This window comes from Xiphophorus hellerii, chromosome 19 (genome assembly GCF_003331165.1).
Source record: "Xiphophorus hellerii strain 12219 chromosome 19, Xiphophorus_hellerii-4.1, whole genome shotgun sequence".
Classification (NCBI taxonomy): domain Eukaryota; kingdom Metazoa; phylum Chordata; class Actinopteri; order Cyprinodontiformes; family Poeciliidae; genus Xiphophorus; species Xiphophorus hellerii.
Window position 1 is genome coordinate 22,002,366 of NC_045690.1, and position 10,333 is coordinate 22,012,698.

The following is a 10,333-nucleotide window of genomic DNA, read 5'->3' on the forward strand; positions in this document are numbered from 1 at the left end:
AACTTGAACTTTTCCACTTTTTTATGCTTCAATCACAAAATTATTATTTTTATTTGGATTTCATGATGGAGCAACACACTGGTGGTGCAAAACTGTGAAAGGAAAAGTAGATATGGTGTCTTTTTTTTTTTTAATTGAAAAAGGATGTATTATTCATCCTCCTTTGTTCTGATACCACTAACACTTCCTGATCAGTCCATCTGCGTTATTTATTTTACTTATAACATTATTTATAAATAAATGTTTTCTTTCTACTTTAGTAATGCACTACTTTGTTTTGGTCCGTCCATGCGCCACACACGTCAACACGGCATCTAGTTGTGCTCAAACCGTCCTGCAGGGGGCGTGTGACCAGGTTGGAGGACCAGCGCTGGGACTGGATAGTCGCTCCCAGTGGCTACAGTTAGCTGGCTAGCTGCTGCTAGCTGTTGGACCAGCTGAAAATGTCTCCTTTCTGCCAGTTGTTAACGGAGCGGAGGACGGTAGCAGCGTCGGAGGATTGTGCCATGACTTCCCAGTGTCTTGTCGACGACGTCCCCAAGCGTTAAGTTATGCTCTCACGAAAGAAAAGTAAAAACGAAGCGTCAAAACCAGCCGAGGTACACGGGAAATATGTGAAGAAGGAAACGTCTCCGCTCCTCAGAAGTAAGCGCAACAAGTAGTCCGAGCGCAGGTTAGCTCGCTAGCTAACGTTAACTAGTGCCTGGCTGTACCCAGCTAATGCAAACCAACACATTGAAGTGAGAGTATGGAAACAGTTAACCACATCATTATGGTTTATAAACTGCTTTGCAATGTAATGTACACTGTATGTTTATCCAGCTAGGATGCTAACAAAGTAGTCCGGTGCTAACTGAAAAGCTCATTGACTTTATGTTATGAAAGAGGATAACAACTCTGACGATAACTGCTGTAAATTAAATACACCGGACCTTTTATTTGCCTTAGCAACATTGAGATAAGTTGTCTCTTTTTTTTTTACTCCTTAGCTAAAGCTAAGGTCCTTAGAAATGTAAAAGCCTAAGTGTTGTATTTAGATGCCTAATTAGCATCTGTTGATAAAACAGAAGAGTTTCAATGAGGGCTTAGAAATACTGCCAGAGTAAGACATCACAAAAAAGCTTATTCTATCAGTGTTTTTGTAATTAATGTGTTGTGGTTTTTAATTTTAGGTTTAAAGTAATCTTTTAATTTGACCAACATTTTTCTTCTAACTGGAAGAAGTTGGTTTGGGATGCCAGAGTTCTAGGGGTTCTGTGTAAAATGTTAAATATATCATGGTGACGGCAAAAGAGTCCATTGGATTTTATTGCAAAAGATGAATGATTCGGCAATTTAAGAAGCATGCTGTTTCTGTAGTGTCTTCAGTTCATTCTTTAATAAAATGTTCTTTTTTTGACACTCCAGGGATCTGCCCACCAATTTCTAATATAAAGATATAGTTTTTGGACTATAGTCTCCTGATATTATGGAGCTGACCTTTGTTAATGTCTTGCAGATCTTATGCCCTCATTCATCCGCCATGGACCCACTATTCCCAGACGAACAGAGGGGCCCCCGCCGGAGATGGCGCCCTCTTCCTACTCTGTGGCGACCAGCAGGGAGTCGGTTGTGTCCCGTAACAAGAGCGTCCTCCGCGCACCCGTGCAGAGGCCGCCACACGAAGTGGCCCGCAGAGAGAGCCACCGCATGTCAGCGCCGCCATACCTGCCTCGCAGTCTGGGAGACCTGTCCCACGAGTACCGCGGCTCAACGCAATCCTTCCTCACCGATGTGAGCCCCATGTTGGAGAATGGAGATGCAGCCAGGTATTACTACCCAGCTGAACCCTATTATGAAAACCAGCAGCAGCATCAGCCCAGGAGAATGCAGGAGCACTTCTCTGAGGACTATAGATACTATGAACACAATGAGCACAACTTCCAAAGACTTCCTCACCAACACCCCTCCCCAGCGCCAAGCCGACCCCCCTCAGGTAACAGAAAATGCTTTCTAAAAGTCATAAACTAAAGTGATATTTTTCAAGATGTTACAAAGGCTACAGATTTTACCTGCACACATTAATTTGGAAGCCTTATTCGAGAAACTTAAATGTATTTTTTAAATGAGTTTTTAATGGCAGGTTTTGTGGATTGAAATCAAACCTTTCAAGTCTAAGGATTAATCAGATTAACAGTTAATCAACTTGCAATAAATTCTCAGTGATTTAATTAAAAGTTAAAAATTGTTCTGATCGATTAACTGATATTGTCCGCTTAGATCTTTTTTTTAGTCTGGTAGTTTGGCTTCCATCCAGAAGAGGGCACCACTGGCTGTCCTTAAGTGGAACCAGTTGATACAAAAACAAAGATGGCAGGGCCATAACAGAACAGGAAAGAGAAACTGTTCAAACAGAGATGAGTTTGGGATGAAAAAGGTACTTTTCGCTGTTCTTTTTGAAATATGAACACTTATATGAACGCTCATTCAGCTGAACTGCACAGAGCAGCGTCAGCGTCATGAAAGAATTATCGATGTGCTAAGATAACAGAAAAGTGGAAGGGATAACAAAGAAAAATTGTGACATGATGGGGGGAAAAAACATGACGGTACTTCAGTATGAACATCTGTTTGTTCATGACGGAATGAGCGTTTCACAAATGCATCTTTTATTTTCCTATTCAGCAACCTAAAAGGCTCCTGTTTTGTTATATTTTATTAATAATGCCAGAAATCCACAATTTTCTGTTTATTCAGTCAGTATTTAAAACAGCTGTCACAAAATAATGTTAAAATTTAATGAAGTATTATTCAAATTTAGTTTATTATAAAAAATGTGACCTTTATGTTATTGAACGACTGTCAGCCCTCTTTTTTAAGAGCTTTTTAAGAAAACGGCTGCGATCAAAGCTCAATCAACTTTCAATAAGCTCATTGATCAATGACTTGCCTCCCTACCTGTTACTTACATTGAGACTTAACACACGGTTTACTCAAATTAACCTCTCTGATGTGCTCTGTTTTAAATATTACTCGTGGTTTTTGAACCACAAATAGATGACTGGAATACAAGCCACTGGTTTTCAATCCAAAGGAGTCATTTTAGTTCATGTTTTCAACCAGATTCGATCTTGTCATATGAGAGCTCCACACTGTAAACAGTAGTATGCTGCGAATGTAAATTTACCCCCTGAGAGTAAAATTGTATGCGGCTTGCAGGAATTTTCCACTTCTCCTCAAGCAGAAACCCTTTTATTATGTGGCCGTCTTGTTGATGCGACCCGCCTTTTGCGTATCGTGCAGCTCTTTTTGAAGTGAAGTCAAACAAGTGTTGGAGTCTCTGCATTTAGGGGGGGGGAAAAAAAAATTCTCTCCATTTGCCAATAACTTTCTGTTGCCAAACTAGTAATTTTACAGTCAGAAACCTCCGTCTTAAATAGCTCCCATGCACTGATCTCTGTGTAGCTGCATGTCATCCTGATGCGGATGTCGTAAAAATGAATGTGTGTGTCAGAAGAAAGAGCAGTGTCATTGTCAGCCTTTTTGCTTTTTGTGTCACTCTAAAATAAGCTGCTGTCATCTTGACTTGACACTAATCTGTAAGGTATTCTTGCACATTGTCGCGATCATGTAGCGTTTAACATTTACTCATTGTTCAAATTTTAGACTGCCAGCTAACTTCCTTTCATTTCATTTTTGTCCTCGTCTCCCTCCTGCTCAGGATGTCAGATGATGATAATAATTAGTTAGCAAAATATTTGTGGCATGGAAGGTTACTTAACCAGAAGTGCAGCTACACTGAAGGTGACTATTTTCATTTTGTTCCAGTATTATAAAAAGGAAGAAAAAAAACAACATTGTTTCAGTATAAGATCAGCTCTTAGGTGTCTGCCGCTAACAGATTTAGCCAGTCATAAATTCTCTTTAAGAACTGAACTAAGGAATTCTCTTTATTCATGACGAGACACAAAAGAGAGGGTCAAGAGAGAAATAACATGTAGCAACAGAGTTACAGAATATGACCAGAACCTAAAGCCAAACCTGCCGCACCAATCAGGATTTTACTGGGCGATACCAGTTTCTGGTTTTCCTCTAGTTTTGACCCACCATGTTCAATTTTAGCCAATTTTTATGTTGTTTTTTTTTGTTGTTATTTTTTTCCAAACAACTTACAACTCATACAAATTAATTAGTGGGAACTTTGTTTTAGGTCAGCAATGCAACAAATAGCAATCATGACAGCAAAAAGAACTCCAGGTTTGTTGATAGAAAAATTAAGTCATTACAAATTGTTAAACAATGATCCGGTTTTGTGACATTTAATGAACACTTGAAGCAGCAATGTTATGAGTATTCCAAGCAATCAAATAGCCATGACACCTCCAGCTGTTATAAAAGGGCTGTGTTTATCAAACATTATTACTAAAATGAAATTTGACTGCACCATTTAACGCCTTGAAATTCGCCTTCAAGAAGTCATCACAGCATTTTCCCCGTTAAGCCGTTTAGAAATGTTCTTTGAAACGTTTCACTGAGAAGTGGTTCGTGTGATTTGAGGATTGGGCATACTAGTTTAAATAGTGGTTTAAAAATAATAGGGAAACATCCATCAGGTGATTGTTCTTATGTGTTGATTTATTGCAGAAAATATATAAAAGAGAGGAAAGAATTGGAAAGGGTAATGGGGAGTTCAGTAACTCTGGCTAATTTATTAGGGAAGCATCAGTCACATGATATAATTCAAGCACTTATTAAATATTTAAAAGATACAAAATTACCTGAGAAGATTTAGTATGTATGTGTGTGTGAGTGCATAAGTATATGTATAATTTAATTATTTTAAGATTTGAAGATATATGGGAAAAAATGCATTTCTGAATTACGTCTCTGTCCAGTTGATGGCGGTAATGCACAAAGTTTGTCAACTGCCAGAAAATGCAATAGAAGAAGAAGAAGAAGTAGTTAATGTGAAGAGCTCAGCAGCTGCGCAGTTCCACCAGGTGTTTCCTAATTGCTCCTAGACTGAAGGTGACTGAAGCTGAGTGGAAAAGGTGCTTGGTGAAAGCAGGCGTTTAGGCCACCCCGAATGGAGAGCTCAAAGTATTCTGCAAACATGCCTGGAAGATACCAAGAAACGGGTATGTTTTTGATTAGGGAGTAACCTTATAACATGATATAAAGCTAACAAAAATAAATTTAGATAATACTGCCTCTTTAAAAAAAATCTAATTTGATTTCCCCATCTGACTGCCAGGACAATGTAAGAAGCCAAACAATTGATTTTGAAGTTGATTTATGCATCAACAGTCAATTACTATAAAACTTGTATATGAATTTATAACAAAAAGTCTTCATGCATCAGAATTACAGTGGCCAGAATATTCTCCTTTAATTTTTGTTCTCGCATTTTATGGTGTTATAACTACAAACTTGAATGTATTTTATTGGGAATTCATGCAATGGACCAAAACGCAACGGAAGATTGATATCTCAGGTGTGAAAGTGTTAAACTATTTTTCTTGCATGCCACAAGTCTGATTTTTATGGAACAGCGACATTAAGGTAAAATTAAAATGTACAGGTTGCCTCAGATGATGAACGGGACAAACATGTGGTAGTTCTGGTCACATTTTATTTGTGTAAAAAAAAAAATTCATGTTTCTCTTTTTTTCCGATTCACATTTTCCCACTACTTTGTGTTTCTCTTATCGAATGTTTGTAGTCGTTGCATAACTGTGACCCTGCGTAGTGGGTCTTTATCTCAAGAAGAAAAAAAAACTAAGGTATGATGATGAGGTGAAGAAAGAGGACTATGAGTATGCTTCTTTGGCGCAAAAGCACATTCCATTCCTTCACTCAGCGGCTGGCAGAGAGCTCCAGCTCTGTTGCCCTGCTGCTGTCACACTCATGGAGAATTTATCCGACTTTAGCTCCCATTTTCCTGAATTTCCTTTTTAATTCCTTTAACTTCTCCAGAATTTTTCAGCTCCTCTCCTGCTCCCTTGCCAGTTCCAAAGTCTTTACACTAATCAGCTCAGCTGGCGGCTAATGAAAGTAGCTTTTAGGAAGCTGGCAGCTTGCAGAAAGTGTTGGGGAGGTTTAGCATTTTGTTCTTGTGTGCGTCTGGCTGGTGTTGGAGAGTCTACTGACTTCCTGTCCAAACGCAAAACACTCCCGTTTTCTTCTATTCCTCAAACATTCACAGTTGGAGGATTTGTCACACCAGTCAAAATGATTTACAACTCTGCCCACGTTCAGTTTTACTTTCCAACTGCATTCATTTTGCGTTTAGCAGCGATTCTCAGCCTCTTTATCTTACCCTGCTGTATGTGCAGTCGCCCCATTAGATGACCTTATCAGCAACAGCACATTCCTCTCCTTTAAATGACACTTTCCCACACACGTCAGGAAGACATTTTTAAAAATCTTCTTTTTCCCAGAAGTGCCGTTAGCCAACAGCTGCTGTGCTGCACATTTGCTCAGACGTCTCTGCCGCTTCAGCCAGAAATGTTTGTTTTCCTCAGGCATAGGTCGAATACAGGCCAAGTCTCTGGGAAACCTCTCCAGCCTGACCGGTGATGACTCCCTCCTTCCGGCCGGCTGGACCGTTGACTGGACCATCGGCGGCAGGAAGTACTACATCGACCACAACACCAACACTACACACTGGAGCCACCCTCTAGAGAGGGAGGGGCTCCCTGTGGGCTGGGAGAAAGTGCAGTCCGCTGAGTTTGGGGTCTATTATATGGATCACATTAACGAAAGAGCACAGTATCGACATCCCTGTGCCCCAAGGTAATCCTATAGTGACATATTTCCATCTACTGTGGCCATTTATGTTGACTTTTTTGTAAATCATTAAGTTCTATCAATTTAGCTTTTCTCTTTAGGTAGTTAGAAAACACTTAAGTTAGTTTGGAACCTAAATCTGTAATAAATTTTAGTATTTTGAGTTGTTGCAATTATTTTTGATAACTTTTAGACCCCTTCGTTATTTCAAGACATTAAGAACACAGCGGCAGTTAAGATGTTTTTCTTGATTTGTCAAATGTTTTTTAAAAATGATTTTTTTTTGCCTCAAATGTCACAACCTTATAAGATCCAAAACCAAAACTACTCCTAGAAAAGGTGGGTGGCAACAAGTGGTTTGTTCCTCAGACGCTCTTTTTGAACTTGTAAGGCCACATTAAGTTAACACCACCTTACATAGAGGGTGTATGAGATTTTTTGTTTGTCTATTTTTCCAACAAATGAACAACATATATTTTCCAAACAATCAAGTCTGAAGTGCGTTCAAGAATCAAACCACCTGTAGCCACCCATGGCCTTTTCTTGGAATATTTTGGGGGTTTTGGATCTTTCATTTACATAATTGCCCCTTATTTACAAAACCATAGTAAGCTGATATCATAAATTTACCGTTCATGACAAAACGATTGTTTTCAGTGTGCCTCGCTACGATCAGCCGCCGCCGCTGCCTCCTGCGACCTATCAGCCAGAAAGGAACCAGCCGGTGCTGGTGCCGGCTAACCCGTACCACACGGCTGAGATCCCAGACTGGCTGCAGGTGTACGCCCGCGCACCCCTCAAGTGAGTACAGACTGTGGAGTTAGCAGGCAGGTCCCCAACTTGCCTTATTGTATTCACAACTTACATACTGGTTGAAGTTCATGGCGGTAATTGTTCTTTATCTGGACGCCTGTTTATGTTGCTATAGTGAACCAGGCCCCAATTTTTTGTTGTGATTAGCTTATTTGCACTAAATTAAAACAAAACTGTAAAAAAAAACAACAACAATTTTTGTCTAAAATTGAGAATAATCAGAAATTATTTTTGTCTTTTATCGTAACAGGGTGTCTGAATCCTTAAAAAGTCTATTAATTTAAAAAAGTTGTCCTTAAATTGGTGTCAATTTTAAATTGATTTAAGGTCAACTTTAATCAAATTTGCCTTGGATTTAATCACGGTTTTAAAATTTCATAGTGGCAGGAGTATTTAATCAGGTATTCTATGTGGTTTATTTTTTCTCTTTCAGGCAAATGTTTGAGTTGCATGCAGACAAATTCATTAAATTCTGTGACTTGCTAGCTGCTAATGTACCTTTTAAAGCTAGATAACATATTTGCACTAAAGTAAAACACAAACTTGCACTTTATTAAAACACAAATATTTTTAAAATAAGAGATTTTTTAGTTATCTAGTTACCTTTTTGTGTCTCATGAACAAGTGTACATTTATCAGCAGTTTGCTAGAAAACGTTTCTTTGCCATTGGTTTACTGCTGTTGCCATATGATGCTACATTTATCGTGTTTAAAAAAATCTTACCACTACTGCTCTATAGAATATACGCTTTTCTTTTGTACGTTTGTCATTATTCCTGGTCTTAAATTTCATTCATAGCGGTCTTAAAAAGTTCTTAAAAATATTTGATTTGTGTTGAGCGAATTGTCAAATTTGCACCCCTTCCTGTGCTCATAACAAACCATCTATACTAAAACTTTTTAACACTTTATTCCTTTTCCCCTCTCGTCTCTTCAGGTACGACCACATCTTGAAGTGGGAGCTGTTCCAGCTGGCCGACCTGGACACGTACCAGGGCATGCTGAAGCTGCTGTTCATGAAGGAGCTGGAGCAAATCGTCAAGTTGTACGAGGTGTACCGGCAGGAACTGCTGTCGGAGCTGGAGGCCCGCAAACAGCGGCAGCAGTGGTACGGCCAGCAGCCCAACAAGAACTACGCCGGGAACATGTGACGGCGGTTCTGACGCGCGCCGAGGAACGCCTTCGCTGAGGTCTCGACAGTTTGGGGAGCGGTCCGTATTTTGCCTTCGACATCGAGATTGACTCGTAAAATGCTTCTTTACCAAAAAAAAACAGCAAAAAAACATCCGTGCCTTTTTGCTCGATCCAAATATATATAAATATATCAGCCAAGAAGTCGAAACACTTCCTGACAGAGAGGAGTAAGAGAGAGAATCAGCTCAAGTGATGCTCACTTTATGAATGACTGGGAAAGAAAAGCACTTGAATGAAGACGTCGCCGGTGGACGCTGCTTGTTGTGACGTTTGGAACCACCAACCTGAGACGTGAATGATATTGCAATTTTTTCTTTCTTTTTTTTTATTTAGGACTGAGAAGCACTAAGTCTGAAAGTCTGGGAATTTGCTGCGAAGCATCACAAAACTGTGCCTTTAATAAAATCAAATGCATCATCTTTCCAGTTTTTGCTCATATCATGCCGACATCATCTAATCCGTCTTCTTTTTTTTTTTTTTCTGCAAAAACCGACCGGCAGCTTCTTTTATTTAAGCACTTTTTCCTTTTGCTTTGTAACCATCATAAACTAAAGTAAATAAAAATATGCATTGCTCTTGTTTTCTGACGTTCTGTACACTAAAGACAATCCAAAGGTTTGTGCGATTTATGAAACTTTGTGAAGCACAATTGATGCCGTCAATCAGCTGACATGACGTTACTACAATTTGGGAATATTCATGTTTTTCTGTGTTTAATAAAACAAAAATAAGCTACTGGACATTTTACCATATCCTCTCTAAATGACAAAGTTAAATGCTCCTCTCTGGCAAACTTTAACTGCTGTGAATCTTATTTGTTTTTGGAATGGATGTTTTGGGTGACTTTACTTTAGGGCAAGTTCCCAGCCTCGTGTTTTGGGATGCTCAGAAATTTTATATGCACTTAAGACGACTGCTTGACGTAAAGAAAAATAACTACATTTTTAGTAAACTCAGTAAAGGTCTCACCTGTTCACAAGTGTCAATATATTTTTCCCAGTGCAGACTGCTAAACTGTGCAACTTTGATCCATTTTAAGAGCAAGAATTTGATGCCCAGGTTCAAGTCTGTAAAATGGATTTTCTCACTTTACATTCAGGCTCACATACATTCTTGCACTTCTAGTGTTTAAAATTCCTCAGCAGGTTGCAGAAATATAATTTTGTAGCCTTCAACAAGCTGCTGGTGGGATGTTTGACCACTCTCTTTAGTTTTTCTGAGACAAAGGCAACTTTTAAACACAGTCTGCAGATTTTCAGTTGTGTTTAAGTCCTGGCTGTCGTAGAAACTTAATGTTGGGCTGCTTTACCTTTTCCAAAATCAGTTTTGGTTCACCCAACTGCCTCATTTGACTCGTCCAGTATGCAGAAGTGTCTTTAAAGGGTGTCATTTTTTGGTGTGCTACACTTGGATTTGGAATTTAGTTGAACATGAACATAAAACAGATTAATAAAATCAGTCATCAGTGATAAAAGCAGAGTCTTAACATCAGTTCAGCATTTTAACAGGCAGCTGTTTTGTGAAAGTGGTGGATCAGGTTATTGTAAAACATGAATTC

The 10,333-nt window shown here is 39.1% G+C and overlaps 1 protein-coding gene across 1 annotated transcript; it reads left to right on the plus strand.

The window, feature by feature from the left end:
* Positions 1-361: 361 nt before the first annotated feature.
* Positions 362-9,731, plus strand: sav1 (salvador family WW domain containing protein 1). Its single transcript, XM_032547725.1, has 5 exons — positions 362-645; positions 1,499-1,975; positions 6,504-6,774; positions 7,426-7,569; positions 8,519-9,731. The coding sequence occupies exons 1-5, from the start codon at positions 552-554 to the stop codon at positions 8,730-8,732; spliced, it is 1,200 nt and encodes a 399-aa protein (XP_032403616.1). The 5' UTR covers positions 362-551; the 3' UTR covers positions 8,733-9,731.
* Positions 9,732-10,333: the final 602 nt, after the last annotated feature.

Coding starts and splice junctions, on each gene's coding strand:
- sav1 (XM_032547725.1), top strand. CDS start 552: ATGCTCTCACGAAAGAAAAGTAAAAACGAAGCGTCAAAACCAGCCGAG. Junction 646..1,498: donor AACGTCTCCGCTCCTCAGAA/GTAAGCGCAACA, acceptor AATGTCTTGCAG/ATCTTATGCCCTCATTCATC. Junction 7,570..8,518: donor TACGCCCGCGCACCCCTCAA/GTGAGTACAGAC, acceptor TCGTCTCTTCAG/GTACGACCACATCTTGAAGT.